We start from the raw sequence: 17,575 nt of genomic DNA, 5'->3' as shown, positions 1-17,575 counted from the left end.
TTGATTCAATCGTTAGTCTGGGAGCGGCAGCAGGACATCAAGGATCACCATGAACAAAGGGTGTACGTCACCCTGATTACCATTTAAAGTGACCACTTGGTTGATAACTGTAACAATACCAAGACAAGGTGTACGTGACCATGATTAACATTTAAAGACATCTGGCTAAATAACAATGTGTTGCCCAGCCATTTGGGAGACATTCAGTTCTTACACTCAATACATATTCAAAGCAGAACTTCATTTAAATTACCAAAAGGGAAAACTGTATAAAATGCTTGAGCAGGATTTGCTCGGGGTTCTTATTGACTCCGATGAACCCAAAGTACGTCATGTATTTTGTCACTGCTATACTGGTATAAACTTGTTCTTTATTAAGATCTTCAACATCGTTTTATTTTCACACATTTTTTATTTCTTACAAAACAGAATTCTCTCACTCACTCACTCATTCATTCATTTTCTACCGCTTATCCGAACTACCTCGGGTCACGGGGAGCCTGTGCCTATCTCAGGCGTCATCGGGTATCAAGGCAGGATACACCCTGAACGGAGTGCCAACCCATCACAGGGCACACACACACTCTCATTCACTCACGCAATCACACACTACGGACAATTTTCCAGAGATGCCAATCAACCTACCATGCATGTCTTTGGACCGGGGGAGGAAACACGGGGAGAACATGCAAACTCTGTGCACACAAGGCGGAGGCGGGCAACGAAACCCAACCCTGGAGGTGTGAGGCGAACGTGCTACCCACTAAGCCACCGTGCCCCCAAAACAGAATTGTATTAAATATTATTGTCTTCCACTTTAGCTGGTTTCTGACTAAAGAGGAGTGTTGTGGGACACAGGAGACACGAAACACTAGAGTATTGTTTCTGTTCAGAATTTTAATGTAGAAACACCTTTCTAAATTATCCAATTCATTCATTCATTCATTCATTCATTTTCTACAGCCAAACAACAAAACACACCAACATCTGTAGTCAAAAATAATAAACACAGTGATGAAACAATATAAATGAATTTATTTATGTTTCATTATTATTATAACAAACCAGGAAGCTCCACACTCATATGGCTGAATATATTATAGATCCAGCACATGAGATTTAGTAACAATAATAAAGTAGAACAAAAGCAACATGAAATACTGTATTTCTGTTACACAAAATATTATTCTGTACACACTGAATCATATAAAAAGTAAAAGAAAATAACTATATACATTTACAAAAAAATGTTATATTAAAAATTCAGTGTTTTAACACACAGAACATTATGTAATGAACGGTATACACAATTATAGAAATAGTTTTTGTTTTTTTTACTTTTCGTACCTGTCACTCATCACTCTTACATGAAATACTTAGATAATATGTATACTGATCGTTTTGCTCTGTATATAAAAATATCATTTCTGAGCTCCATAAACGAATAGAAAACTTTATCCCTGAATATTTATACACAGATATCTGATAACGGACTATCGTGTCATAAATAAAGGTGAATGTGGCAGATGAATAAAACAGTAAAATAATTTTTTTAAATGACAGAGTTTAAATCCTTATCTGTACTCTATGTCGCAAAATAGTCAATTAATTAATAAATCAAGTCATAATTCCCGCCAATTAAATAATAAAAACAATTATATTGGAGAAGCAAACACGAAGACAAGAGATTCACATTTAAGTATCACACTAAGGATTGTAAAAAAAATAATAATAATAACCTAATAAAAAAATAACTAAAAAAATATAACACATTACAGGCATTTAAAAAAACTTTGAAATGATAAAACCAGTGCAGAGTTCTGGGGAAATGACACCTAACTTCAATTCTATATTTTTATGTATCAGAGCCTAAATAATAATTGTGTGGTTCTCATTAACATCTATAAAGAAACAAATAACCTCAGTTAATAATTTTTCTCCCAAAGTACAACCCTTCCTACTTCCTGCAGAGTAATTAGCAGGCAGGTTACTAATGAAATCCACAACATTATTTCATCATCAGTGATGTGTGACTACGTGTATAAAAGCAGAACTTTGGTCAGTTTGGGGTTCTGGAGCACTCGGGTGTGAGTCTACATCATACCAAGGAGAAAGGACAACAGCCAGAAGTCAGGATTCACCATTCTACAGTTAGAAGGACTGTTTACATGTGAGGAGAACCTTTAATACAGATGCTCTGTATGTTTCATTAGTGAGTGTCTCAGCAAATTCAGTCCAATGTCAGACTGTTTAATGTTCAGTCATAAATAAAACCCCAAAAGCAACATCATGTCACCTATAGAGCTATAAAGCAGATTAAACCAAGTGTGAAGCGTGGTGGTGGAGGGGTGATGGTTTGGGTTTGTTGAGACACTCGATGTCCACTTTATTACTAGAATATTCCTGAGACAAATGTGAGATAAATAAGAAAATGTATCACTCTGTCTATTAACACAGGGAGATACTGTATACAGCTGAACATGTAATAAATCTATATAAATAAATTGTGGATCAGATTTTATTATTTTTCTTTATAACAAATAATAAATTTTATTGTTTATTTGTTTCATCTATATATACACAATTACTGTAGAATAAAATAATGTGGGATTTTTCTTACCTGCTAAGATCCTGAGGGCTGAGGAACAGAAGCCAGACTCTCCAGTTCATGTTCATTACTTTGTGGAGGTGAATCCTGTGTTAAAGATGAGACATAATCTTTAGGAAATGTTCTGCTTATTTGTCTCATATGTAGAATGTAGAAACTGCACAAAAGTTAATGATGTTAACCAGTTTTTGCTGAAAGCTTCTATTTATTCCATGTTAAATATTCCACACAGTCATATACTGACCCTCTGTCTCTGTTTACACACACATTTCTGTCGCAGCTTCTCTATGTCTTCTCTAAACCTGTAATAATGAGAATAAAAAACAATCATGTCTTCATTCTGAACAAAACTGACAAGTAAAATAAATTGTTCTGTATATTTATATCCCTTAAAAATACACACATACTCTTCTCTGTTATCCTTCCCTGTGTGAAAGAAAAACCATGACAGTCTTTTAGAACAGAAACTAATCATGTTTAGAGTGAACACAAGTACTAAACACATCCAGTAGATCATACTTACAGAAAGCAGATATTAGTAAAGCAGTGTAGCACGCAGCAAATACACTTTCAGTCGGTAGGAGAATAAGTCGCAGATCCACTGTACGCTCACCATTTCCTGTTTATAATTATGGGTGGAAAAGAAAAGAAAGTTCCACATGTAAATATTAACTGGACTGATTTCAGCAACATTGTTGTGTTTAATATCATATTTATCTGTCAGTAATTTCACACTAACATATTTTACAGTGATGAATGTTGTATTATTGTTAAACCACAGACCACACAGCTCACTCACGTGCTTTTAGGATCAGCTCTACTGATAACACAACAGCATTCACAAACACAACCCCCACTGTACCAAACATGAACACAACCAAATGACCTACAATACAAAGACAAGAGAATTAGAGAAAACATTCACTTTTCCATTTCAACTCAAGTTTATAGTTTTGTAATTTAGTATAAAGGTCTTTTATGGCCTTGATGTAAACTCAGATACATGTTTATTGCGATGTGGCAGTTTACTGTGGTAGAAAATCATTTTTACTCACCTCGCTGTGTCGCTGTGGATAATAAAGCAAAGTCATTGGTCAAGTCTCTTTACTGTTCAGTTCTTGATGATGAACTAATTATGTGAATTTCATTAGTAACCTGGACTCAGATTCTGAATCTGGATCTTCATCAGTGATTAATAAAGCAAAGTCACTGAAGTCTGTGATAGAAACAAAATCTCTTCCCTGTTCACTTCTTAATGATTAAGTAATCTTGTGTATTTCATTAGTTACCTGGCTGCTAATTTCTCCTGTATTATTCTGAATGTTGGTGAATTATTCTAAATTATTATTATTTTTTTGTCTAAATAGGAAAAAAGAGGCTGGTAAAAAAAGACTGTGTACAGCTTCTACAGTGTAAGTGATAAAAATCTTCACAATGTCTTCTAACAGAAAACCACAGGAATAATGATATGCTTTTCTTTGTTAAATAACAGAGCTTTTACTTGTACATGAGCTGTTACTATAGAAACAATAACATTTATTATTACAATATATTACAGTCATAGAAGCAAATGTTAATGATATTTGGTCTGTAACAGAGAGGAGATGCTCTGAGGAGGATTTATAATTTTAAATATCACAGATCTGGAGAATCTGTTCTTTTGTGTTTGTTAATAAAAATTGAAATTCATTAGCTGTAACGTCTAAGCTGTTTGTTGTAACTGTAAATTCATCATATAAAATTCTGAGCTCAGACGTTCCCCATTAACCAAGGACACATTTCTACACTGATCTGTCTGCATCCTGCTCTGTATAGAATAATGTTCTCTATAAACAGGTCAAGCTCTAAGAATACCAGCAGGAGAAACCCACGTTAGAGAGCACTGATATAAACTACATCAATAAACCTAGTCAGAGATAAAATGCAGACCGAAACACAAGTTTCATGTCTTTATCTCTACATCATCTCTTATTTGTCAGAGTTACAGATTCATCTAACATGAATTTCTAAATGTAACTTGTTTCTACAAAATTAACATTTCACATGATTTTTTCGACATAATCACTGACATTAACAAACACCAACAATGTTGTGTATAAATATGTTTACACTTTTTAAGGCATCTGTAAAAATACAGTGGTTAAAAAACTCATTTTCTAATGCTGTAAAACATATAATTGTAATGTAGCTTTAAACATTTCTGTTTAAATGACTTGAATTTATTAGTTGTTAAAAATATGCTTTCAAAATAAAAGGCATCTGAAAAAGATTTAAAAAGTAATGACTACCTTTTGAATCGTTTAGATATGTAAACAGTGTAATCAGGGACAAGACTTGGAGGAATGTAGTCACACAGACCAATGCGTCACGTTCTACAAAAAAAACACACAAATATTTTACACCAATGTGATCATGACACTGTTATTACCTGAATGTTCAGTGTACAAATAATTCACTAAACTGCAGTAAAACACATTTAAAGCTAAAACACAGAGTCAAGCTTTTGTACTGGATGATTCTTAACTTTCAGCTCTTAGCTTCCTGATCGACTTCCTGTTCAGCTTTTAATAAAACTATTAGAACTTCTTATGTACACAAAACCATGTGAGGATCATCCAGTGGAAAAGCTTCTCCTCTAACAATAAACAGTAATGAAACAGGACTGGTACTTACCTTTCACATCAATATCCAAATTATAATGGATGTAGATCGACACTGAGGCTCTAACAAACTCCAGGAGCAACAACAATAATATCAGGAATAAATCACCTGCAACAACAAACAGCTCTATTTCCATCACCTTCATCTCCACATGACACATCTGTCACTGGTCTTACTGAAGTTATTAAATCTGCTGCACACTACAGAATCTACAAACCTCATACTTTCTTATCAAAGTAATAATCACTCCAGAATGACTGACTTTCTTTCATTAAAAGCTGTTTTATTTGATATAATAGGATACGGACTGAGACACATGGCTGAAACTGGAGGATGTATTTATTATCTGCTGTGTTTCACTATTACAGAAATATTATGGGAATAAAATTGTCAGCACTCTCTACACACTTCCTGCTTTGCTACACTACTTCCAGGTCGGCGGCCATCTGGGATATTCACTTCCAGGGCGGCGGCCATCTTCTTCTTTTGATTTTTAATGGTGGATGGCAAACCAACTTAAGGTGCATTTACCGCCACCTACTGGACTGGAGTGTGGAGCGCATAATGGTTGGGAAGTTTAAAAATAAATAAATTAATAAATTAATTAATAATACAACTATATGTTAAATTCTATTGATCAGTCTTGTTTGTTTTAAGAAAATAACTAATTCAGGGAATATCCTAGGCTGTTTTGATTAATTTCCTAATAGAACCTGAAGAGATAAATCATTTATACCAAAGAATATTAAAGCTTGAATTAGTTTAATTCCTGCTCCTTCACATGCATCACACTCTATAAGTGTGTGCACTACTGATTCTGCTTGACCACATTTATCACAGTTTCCCCATTTTATACAGACCCTGATTTAATGCACAATGTCCAAGACGCATTCTTGACATAAACACATCTTCTTTCCTGTTGCCAAACTTTCTTTCTCGCCCTACTTTCTTTTGAATATGATAAAAGTGTCTACCTTTTGTTCCTCTATCACAGTGGTCCCCAATCCGCGGGACCAAATGGTACCGGGCCGCCCAAGGAACATTAAATTATTTCCATTTTATTTACTGTGGTGTATTTCTCTCGGGTTTGTGCGACTTTCCATGGACGCGAGGTTAACCGGGAGCTGAGAGACGTCACCTAAAGCCGCACCAATACCGCGCATGCGCAAAATATCATGCTATCGGGCCGGGTTTAGGTGACGTCTGGAGCTAAGCGGCTGCAAGCGGCAGTGGTGTTGTAGCTCTGGTGGAGAGAGAAGGTGTGTATCGCTCTTCTCTCTGCTCACCGGTACTTTCTCATGTTTAACAGTGCTTGGTGTACGTGTATATTGTGTTTGCTCAAATTTAACCCACAAATGAGCAAAAATGAGTACAAAACAGACGTCGTTAGAAAGTTAGAAACTCTGCCGGTGTTCTGATTAAAGTCATGGCGGAATACCCTGAGATTGTCACCACAGCACTTAAATCCCTATCGCCATTTCCGACATGCTATCTGTGTGAAGCGGGGATTTCTGCAGTGACGGCAACCAAAACAAAACAACGGAATAAACTGGACATAAGCAACACACTTCAGGGGTCATTGTCTCCTATTTTACCCCCAGATGGAACCGTCTCGTTGCAAAGAAACAAGCTCAGGGTTCTCATTTAGTTAGCGTTGTAATGAGTTAAAAAGGCAAGTTTAAATACAACTAAATTAAAAGTATTAATTTCCAAGGAGGAATTGCTGAAGTTGCCACAGAAGGAGCAATATTGATGTCACTAATTCCCAAATTCTGTACTTCCTCATTTGCAGTCCATCCAAAGCTTGATAGTTTTTTTATACTCATATTCTCAGCAATTCTTCAAAACTTTCTTAACTGGATGACTATCCAATTGTCCCTTCACATTGATCCGATATCTCATCTTTAATTTGAGCCTTCAGATTTCTAGAGGCATTTCACCATCTCTACTTGTACTGCTGTTATTGGAGATGTTTTTATTGCTCCACAACATATTTGCATAGCTTGTGATTGAATTGCTTCAATCTTTAACAGGTGTGTTTTAGATGCAGAACTATACACCATGCTGCCATAGTCAATAGCTGCTCTTATCAGTGCACAATAAATCCTTTTAAGAGACTGACGACATGCCCCCCATTCAACTCCTGATAAACACCTCATTACATTTATCACTTTTTTACCTTTGTCTACCATTTTCTGAATATGAGCTTGAAAATTACATTTTGAATCCATCCATATTCCCAAAAATCTAATTACTGACACTTGCTCCAATTGCTGATCATACATTTTAATATTCATTATTGGATTGATTTTTCTTTTTGTAAAACAGATCACCTGACTTTTTGCTACAGAGAAACGGAAATCCCATTCATTAGCCCAATTTTCTACTTTTTTAACAGCGTTCTGCATACACTTCCCCACATGCCCCACATTGTGGCCCCTTTTCCACAGCGTGCCATCATCTACATACAAAGACCTTCCTATCCCCTATCTGATTAAAAATATAATTGATCATTAGATTAAACAGAATAGGACTGCTAACACTTCCTTAAGGTTTTCCATTCTATATTTGATATATCTGAGACAATTCAGACCACCCTAACTTGCATAGTTATTTTAAACAAGAAATTATTGATCCAATTATACATTCTAACTTTTATTTCCATTTTTTCTAATTTAATTAAAAGTCCCTCTTTCCACATCATGTCATAAGCTTTTTCAACATCAAAAAATACTCCTACTAACACTTGTTTACTTGTGCCTTTCTTATTTCAGCTTTCAAACAGCACAGAGTCCATTGTGTTTCGCCCTTTTCCTGGAAAACACTTTGATATGGTGAGAAAATTGTATTCTTCTCAATGATATACACCAATCTGCTGTTTACCGTCCTTTCCATTAGTTAGCATTAGTTGGCCTGTAATTATTTGGTTGTGTATGCTACTTGCCTGGCTTTGCTATTGGTACTATAACAGCATGCTTTCAGTCAGCTGGTAACTTCCCTGACTCCCACACCTTATTAAAAAGACTTAAGATTATACTTAATGATGTCTCTGATAGATGTTTTACCATCTCGTAACAAATATCATCTCTTCCTGGTAAAGACTGTTTAACCCCTGCAAGCGCTTTCTTCAGCTCTTATAGAGTAAACTCTAAATCTAAAGTACATCCAGATGGTCCTTTTTCATCCAATAGCTGAGGGTACTTATTCAGGATATGTTCCCTATACCTCCTCATTTCATCTGACAAATTTGAACTACTGTGCACTTTAGTAAATGTTTCTGCTAGTACCTCCGCTTTTTCGCTGTCTGATATGACTAGTTTATCGTTATATACTAATGCTGCTATTTCTTTGCTTTCCTCCCATTTTCCTTATCATACTCCAAACTTCATTCATTTCAATATCTTCCCCAATATTGTTGCAAAAATCCCTCCAACAGTTTCTCTTAGATGTCTGTATTACTCTCCTCACTATGCCCTGTGTTTATAATTAATAAATTCACTAACTCACTCAGCTCACTCATTTTCTACCGCTTATCCGAATAAATTCATTATAATTGAATGATTTTCTAACTCTCTAAAATGCTTTATTCCTTTTCCTAATTGCCTCACTACACTCCTCATTCCACCATGGGACGACTTTCTTCCTGATACCAGCCTTCTTCTTACCTATTACCTCTATAGCTGTACTTTGAAGAACTTCACATATCTTATAATTAAAATCCTCTACATCTTCCATGGACTTACTGATTTCTAACATTCTGTTATGACATAACTCTTTAAATTTGTCCCAGTTGGCTGATTTAAATTTCCACCTTGGCAATCTTTCCACCACAATTTGTGCTATATCTAAACCGATTGTACTGCTGATAGGGAAATGATCACTACACACTGTACTTTGATTTAATACTTTACAGTCACATTTTCTAGCAAAACATTCAGAGACTGACAAATCCACTCTTGTATAGCTTCCATCATTGATACACACTAATCCTCCCCAATCTAGCATGTCTTCTACAATCAATCCATTACTATCTGTTTGTACTCCCCCATAATGTGCTGTGTGCATTAAAATCACCACACCACTTTATAACTTCCTTTTCCTCCAATAGTTTCTAGCTTATCCTTGCTTAACCTGTCACATGGATTGTACAAGTTAATTATTCTTATACTGTGTACACCTTCCGAGTCATTCTACGAAACGGGTGCTATTTGGGTCCGCAACATTTGATGAGATGCATAGCGCACAAAAATGTCCCAAAATGTGCTTACAAACCTTAAAGTTATTTATTGAAGTGCTCTTGTTAGCATGATGTATAATAAAAACACTATTCTTAAAGAATAACATACTATTTTTAATAATTTTGCATTAGTACATAGCCATTTTCACATGTCCATGTTGACCAACATGACATTTGTATCCAAAATATCACCAAATAAGTTGTGTATTTTTAAAAAGAGATATTATTTTCAGAATTGTATTTGTGTCCCTTTTCACAGAAGATATATTTTATTCAAAATAAACCATATTTTTTGTAAATATTTTATGATTTGTGTGCGTCCTTCAATTTGATTTACCACCCCATCACACTAACTTGTTTTATCAATAAATAATGTACTGTTGCTTTAAATGACATCACAAAGCGGAAGTGACATCATTGGAGCCTTGTTGCCGCCAAGAACAAAAACAGACAAGTCCTGACATTACTCTACATTCTTTATATGTTGATTTTTCATGTTAGGCAGCTTCTGTCAAGCTCAAACCAACCACCCCGTCACGCAAGATAGAGAGGGAAAACTAATTTTTATATATTTTTTAAGATTATTAATGCAAATAAAATTATATTTCAGATAGAATGCATGTATGCTAGGTGAGGAACTTGAACACATGGGAGACATGTGGCCATTTTGGGATGATATTTACCACCCTGTCACATACCACCCCGTCACATGTTTTATTGTGCCGTGGTGGTAAGGAATGTGACGGGGTGGTTCTGCTTCCCATTTGAATGTGAAGATGTGTGAAATGAAGGATTCTGATAAAGGTTGCATTCACTCAATGGGCCACAGCAGAGAAAGCAAGGGAAGATGCGAGGGAGGGTCCAACCTCTGTCAAGATCACATTGAAGACAACAATGGAGGACACACAAGACAATCTTGTGGAGTTATTCCACACTCTTCTCCATAAATTCAAAAGACACACATTCAACATAAATCAACAATACTCCTACTGCAGAGAGTTGAAGAAGAACCTGTCAAAAGAGGGGGCAGTGATCCACATTGACTTCTCTGAAAACTACACATTTGGCTCCTCACTTTGGCTCCTCGCACCAAAAAGCTACTCTGCACACTGGTGTTTTGTACATAGGTGGTGAAAAAGAGCCCATCTGTTTTAGCACAGTGTCACCCTCCAAACACAAAAGCCCCCCAGCTATATGGGAACACATGAAACCGGTGCTGAATTATCTGCAAGCCACATACCCAGATGTATCTGTTCTACACTTTCTGAGTGATGGACCTTGTACCCAATACAAACAGAAAGGAAATTTCTTCCTTTTCAGCACAGAGCTTGCAAGACGAGGTCTAAAAGGTGGAACGTGGAACTTTTTTGAGGCAAGCCATGGCAAGACGGTGTTGGGGGAACCTCGAAAAGAACAGCGGACAAGCTGGTGACCAACAGCCATGACATACCCGATGCCCATGAGCTATATAAGGCCCTAACTGAAACATCTACAACTGTTAAGATGTTTTATGTATCATCTGAAGCTGTTGAGCAGGCAATGGAAAAGATGCCAGGCAAGATTCCACCAGTGCCATCCATAATGTGCTCCACGCAAAAGCAGCTGAGATGTCAATGCTTCACAACACATCATTTTAACATGACAGCCCAAAAGGTGCCAACAGAAGCAATTGCTTGGGAAAGTGGAGATCTCATTGGGAAGTGGTGCATGCTTAAATATGACAATGACCTTTATCCTGGGATCATCATGGAGACAGATGAAACGCATGCCCTGGTAAAGTGTATGCACCGTGTAGGTGTCAACAGGTTCTTCTGGCCTCCAAAAGATGACTTGCTGTGGTATCTCTTCGATGATGTGCTCGAAATCATTCAAGCACCACAGCCTGTGACATCCCGCCACATGGAAATCCAAAGGGATGTGTGGATGCGACTCTCCCAGTCACTGTAATGATGCCCTTTTTTTAGCTTTTCAGAGCATGACCAAAGTTTTCCATTAAATTTCCTATGTTAATGTTTCCCCTCCACAGTTTTATAAAGTTTAAAATAAGCATACCACAGAGATACACACTTTGTCCATAGCACCCTGTCACAGTGAACCACTCCGTGACATCAGTTACCACCCCGTCACGGGGTCAATTTGTTAAAAATGTATGTAAATGAAAATAAATTTTACATAAATTAATGTTGAATGATGTTCTTGTTGTGTGGACTAATCAAATGTAACTTTATTTGTATTTTTTAAGTGTATTCGTTTTTTAAGTACAAACAATGAGGCCATTAAAAAACTAAGAATAATTATTCAAATTACAGACTTTCTATTGATGGTTTCCAAAAAGGGACATTTTACTATTAGGAAAACATTAGATTTTAAAAATATATTTCTTGTTTTACTACTCTTATGGCATACATATTTTCCGTGACGGGGTGGAAAAAAAAGACTCCCTTGCCAGAATAAAATTGATATTATTAAGTGTGCCTGAGTTGGGAAAATATGTTTTTTTGGAGGATTAACATAATATTTAAAAGTTGTAAGTAACAAAAAAAAGTTTGTTCTTAATGAAAATGTGGACAATTGCAAAGTGGAAATGGCACCCGTTTTATAGAATGACTCTTCCCATATTTCCACCACTACAACCTCTTGCTCCCCATTTACCTCAACTTTTCTATACCCAACATCTTGTTTAATAAATGTTGCTACCCCACCACCATTTCCTTTATTTCTGTCTCTTCTGATGTAATGTATCCAGGAATTAAAACATTTAATTGAGATTTTAGTCATGTTTCTTGAACACATATAATGTCCGGACTATTTCCTTAATTTGTAATAAATGTTTTGAATTCTTGACCATTGGCATTAAACTTCTTGCATTCCATTGCATTATTGTTAACACCATTATGTACCACCACATGCCTGACTGTATTCTGTCTGACTGATTACTGTTTGTGTCTTAAGCCTTTCATTTATCATATCTACTGTAACATCCTCTAACTCCAAATACTTTTCTGCAGCTCTAATAATGATTTTAATTCTCTCTGTCCTGCTTTCAGTTTGGGAGGAACAATTTAACACTTCTGCTATGAATGCTACGAATGATACTTTATCAACAATCACTTCACTCTCTTTACTTTGCTCTTTCAACACTGTTTTTTGTTGTGGTGCTGTTGTCCTTGTTTCAATTACTTTGTGTGCTTGTTTTACTTACTTTATAGCCTCAGCATATGATATTCCTTCTGCCACTCTGACATTTTGTACTTTAACTGCATTCTTTCTTACTAAACAACCGCCGTATCCTGCACTGTGCTCTCCTCCACAATAACAGCATCTTGGATTAATACCTTGCCCACATTTGCCATATTCATGCTCACCACCACACTGCACACATCTCTGTTTTCCTTTACAAAATGCGCCATATTTTTGGCATTTGTAACATCTTAGCGGCGGGGGAACATATGGCCAGACATTGTAGCTCATAAAGCCTAAATATACTCTCTCAGGCAATTTGTTCTCATCAAAGTTTAACATTACTGAGAGTCTGTCAGTCTTTTCATTATTTCTAATGCAATGAGCCTCCTGACATCCTTTACTGCAGCCCCAGATATATTTCTTATGATTTTCTCAGCTGAAACATCAGTTGGGATCCCTGTTATCACACCTCTAACCCTATTCTTCTCTTCTGGGATTGAGCATATTACTTTGTGTCCAATCAGTGATTTTATTCCCAGGGCCATCTATCGTCTTTACAGAACAATATCAATTCATCATCCCTCAATGTCTTGATACTTTCAATTGTTCCTAATTTTTGTTTTTGTTCATTTCAAAGGGTTTATGACATTAACGGACTCAGTAGCAAACTTCAGCAATACCTTATACTCCTCTTTCCTCCTTCTTGCCTGGTGATTTCCCTTTTCACTGTCCCCAATTTTTCTTTCTTTTTTGAGTTTCTACCAATTTCCATTCATTACTTGCATTGCCTCCACTATCCTCATCAGCCATTTCATCCTTCATTTCCGGATCACTTCCGGAAGCTACACTAATTCCTACCATCAGCGCTCCACTCACAATCCAGCTGTCGCCACCCACCGTGTCTCTCATTGGGCGGCATTTTTATTTTTATAAACATTTTAGGTGTTAGACACTATATAAGGACGCTGCTTTCACATGGTTCCTTGTAAGATGGTCTTCTCAGCTTGTGCACTGTGATTCATCCAACCTTGTTCCTGTTCTGCCTGCCTGGTTTGAATCTGTTTCTGGTTTCTGTGCTTTTGCCTGCCCTGTATCACAACGCCTGCCTGTGTACCGGATTATTGGACTGCTTTTTCACTGTGTTTTTGCCTGCCCTGTATTCTTTGCCTGCCTCTGTACTGGATTATAGACTGGTCTTTACGCTGAGTGTTTACCTGACTTGCCTGATTACTTTGTCCTGCTCATTAAAGACTTTTTATTATTTACATCGACGTCCTGCATTTGAGTCCTCCCTTCCGGCCCACCCTGACAAAAATAACCTGAATCTGTGAATCTGTCCGTCCCACACTCTCTGCTGAGCTTCATCTATCTATAAGATTGTCATTTCAGTATTTTAGAGGATTTTCCTACAAATAAAAAAATAATATTTTAAAAAAAATCTTTGCAAAACATTCTATAGCAGCTTTAACTTTGGTTCTCTTCTTTAGATTGATTTGTTTTCTTTATCTCTCTCAGCATGTAACACTCAACATTATTTACATTATGATTGTGTTTAATAACATTTTTATCTGCTAATAAAATTGTTAATCAATTATTAACAAATAAATGAATCACCTGACCTTTAATGACATTTTGTGTGTTTCATCAAATAAAAATCAGCTGTAACGAGTGTGAAACGTAATTCAAGGCTGATCATCAGTATACATGAAAACAATAAAAAAGCACATGTCTGTATTGTTCTGTATGTAATGTTAGTGCAGTGCTAGTAAACTACTGAACTGTTAATAAAATACTCAAATCTGATGGAATGTACAACAACAACCACTCTATTGTTCATCATTAACATTATTAAAGTTATTCAGACAGAGAAAAAGGAGAGAATTTTTACACCACATTTTTGAGTTAAGTATATTTTAAAGATATTTAATTAAAACTAAATCAACACAGTATAAAATTCTGTATGATGTTTTTTAACAGAATCAAAAGTGAATTTTTTAGAGCACCATAAACAAAGGTTTTGTCTTCTCAGTTCAGCAAATCCTTCAGTTTAACATTTTAATTCATTGTATTTCTGACCAACACACAAAGTTTGCATTTTTCAGAGTTTGTGTTTTAGGAATGAAGTTTTACTGTAAGATCAGTGAACTGTATCTAAGTGTGTGATTTGTAATTAATGTAAAGTCTGGGGACTCAAACTACAATCATATGGTTATAAATTCATATTAAATCAAATTTAATGTATGTAATGTCTGACTGGAGATAATAAATAAGATAAAAAAGATAGAATAGAGTATCAAATGATGTACTTACTCAGAAACCAGAAAAACTCACGAAAATAAAACAAAGCCACAATGAAGAGTGGAAATAATGCCCCAATTGCACTTCCTGAAAAACAGAGAATATTAATTACAGAAATATCAGAGTTTTGCTCGAGAAAGTTCAGTTTGAAAATGTGATTATTATTTGTTTTAATTATTGCAAATGAAGCTTAAATAATCTTAACTATATAAATGTTTCATCAGCATCAGATACACAACTAAAACTGAAATATTACAGGATTAAACTGATCTTAGGATATGTCTGGCAATGAGACAAGAAAAGTGGAGAATATGTTTAAAAATGAAATAGTTTTAATGTAAAAAGTTAAATGTGTGTCAGGATCTGACCCAGACTTTTTCCACGTATTTTTGTTTACGTTTTGTGATCACGTGTCTGCCCTCGTCTGTTCCTTCCTGCCTCTAAACACCTGTCCCTTATGTGTCTAATTGTCTTGAGTATTTAGTCTTTAGCAGCGCGGAATAATTGTCTGTGAATTTTCACTCGTTAACGTCTTCCCCACTGAGGGGAACGGTGGTGGCTTGGGAGTGCGAGAGAGAAGCGCGTGTGACAAGTGTTTGTTTGGCGGAGGATGCAGCGGTTGGCAACAGCTAGACTGTGACTGGGTAGGAGATGGAAGGAAGTGAGGAAGTGAGGAGACCGGAAGTGAGATGGGATTTGAAGAAGAAGCCGGGAGAGATAGGAGTGTTTGGAATGTAATGCGATCTGGAAAATAGAAAAAAAAAAAAAGGCAACATATACTGTAATATATAGATGAAACAGATAGTGAACAAAGTATGACTATAGTAAGTAAACCACAAGAAGAAGAATATAAAGTGATCATGACACTATCTCAGGAGGGGTCGTCATTTGGTGAGGTCATTTGGTAACAAAATCGATAAACAAATTGCTAGGTGAGGTCAAAAATGCAAAAGTATTAAGAAGTGGAGCACTGCAGATTTTCTGTAGGAATAAAAAAACAACAAATGAAAGCCATAGAACTGAGTACAATAGATGGCAAGAGAATAAAATGTGTATTGACTTGAAACAATGTGTTGGTTTGAGGAGTTTTCACAGGAATACCGGTAAATATCAAAGAAGATCAAATTAAAGACAATGTAGCAGGGGCAAAAGTGCTGGCGGTAAAACACCTTAAAACAACCAGAAATGGGGAGAAATGCGATAGCCTGATTGTTATGATTAAGTTTGATGAAGCAAGACTTCCAAGTACGTTATTCAGAGGTTACATGAGCTACGAGGTCAGAACATACATCCCTCCCCCACTGAGATGTTTTAAGTGCCAAAGATATGGCCATGTAGCAGCTGTCTGTAAGGGTAAACAAAGATGTGGTAGATGTTCAGGTGAGCATGAGTATGGGAAATGTGGAGAAGGAGTAAAATTGATATGCTGAGGTGATAAACTGCTCAGCACAAACAGACAGAAAGACAGAGAAGGTCAAAATATTAGTTAAATCAGCGGAAAAATATCTAGGAATAAAAGGGCTTAGCTGTGAAGTAGTTGAAGAAATGATAGTGGAAAGAAGTGCAAACTCGCAGTCATGGGCTGGTGGCTCTTTATGATATAAGCTATATTGCAATAGAACTCTAGTAGCCTTATAGCTAATGGACAGGAATTAAAGAGTTTTGTCTCAGATTTAGCGGATAGACCTCATGTAATATGTGTGCAAGAAACATGGTTAAAACAGTTAGACTTTGTATTGTATGGATATAATTCGACTAGGAGAGCTAGAGAAACAGGAAAAGGTGGAGGTGTAGCAACTTTTGTTAAAAATGGGGTAAGATATAAACTTATTAGTAAAGGGAAAGAACAGGAATCTGCTGTAATTGGAGTATGGTCAGGGGAAGATAGCATAAAAATAGTCAATTTTTACAACCCTTGCAATAGATTAAGTGCTGATATGTTGGAATTAGTTTGTGGATCATTGCAGGGCAAAATAGTGGTATGTGGGGATTTTAATGCACACAGTACGTTATGGGGAAGTAAAAACACAGATATAAATGGATTAGCAATAGAGAAATTTATAGATGATAAGGAGCTGGTGTGTATTAATGATGGAAAGGGCACACGGTATAATAGTTCAAGTAATACAGAAAGTGCCATTGATCTACAGTAACACTAGTATCAGTTAGAATTGCAGGAATTAGTGCATGGGAAGTGAGGAGTAGCTCGACAGTGGGTAGTGATCACTATCCAATAATAACTAGGATTGGCATAGAGATACAGCAGGATGGGGAAGCGAAAATACCAAGGTGGAAATTAGATAAAGCTGATTGGCAGACATTTCAAAAAATTAGTAAGTCTAAGTGTGTGGAACTACTGAGTAGAGATATTACAGATGTAGAGGAAATGAATAGTGTCGTAGTCGCAACCATTATACAAGCAGCAGAAGAAACAATTCCTAAAAGTATAGGAAATAAGCAAGGAAAAAGCGTGCCATGGTGGGATGAGAGCTGTAGAATAGCAGTTTAAAAAAAGAAACAAAGCATTTAAACAGCGTAAAGCTGATCACACACTAGAAACTCTAATTGGCTACAAAAGGGCACAAGCA

General features: G+C 36.2%; 1 protein-coding gene across 4 annotated transcripts in view; it reads right to left on the bottom strand.

Moving 5' to 3' along the window:
• Positions 1-1,012: 1,012 nt before the first annotated feature.
• LOC113650988 overlaps positions 1,013-17,575 on the bottom strand; it is a 142,917-nt gene continuing 126,354 nt past the window's right edge. Inside the window, exons 12-19 of one of the 4 annotated variants that reach the window (XM_047816952.1) lie at positions 4,897-4,980; positions 3,664-3,675; positions 3,408-3,494; positions 3,132-3,227; positions 3,016-3,034; positions 2,853-2,910; positions 2,621-2,695; positions 1,013-2,403 (exon numbers count right to left, since the gene is read on the bottom strand). In XM_047816952.1, the coding sequence (XP_047672908.1) occupies positions 2,624-2,695; positions 2,853-2,910; positions 3,016-3,034; positions 3,132-3,227; positions 3,408-3,494; positions 3,664-3,675; positions 4,897-4,980 (428 nt within the window). In that variant the 3' untranslated portion in view covers positions 1,013-2,403; positions 2,621-2,623. Of the gene's footprint in view, positions 2,404-2,620; positions 2,696-2,852; positions 3,035-3,131; positions 3,228-3,391; positions 3,495-3,663; positions 3,676-4,896; positions 4,981-17,575 lie in introns of those variants that run through there. The other 3 variants (XM_047816949.1, XM_047816950.1, XR_007143633.1) reach the window with 3 other exon arrangements.

This window comes from Tachysurus fulvidraco, chromosome 8 (assembly GCF_022655615.1).
Source record: "Tachysurus fulvidraco isolate hzauxx_2018 chromosome 8, HZAU_PFXX_2.0, whole genome shotgun sequence".
NCBI lineage: Eukaryota > Metazoa > Chordata > Actinopteri > Siluriformes > Bagridae > Tachysurus > Tachysurus fulvidraco.
This window is presented reverse-complemented; position numbering and strand designations above follow the sequence as displayed.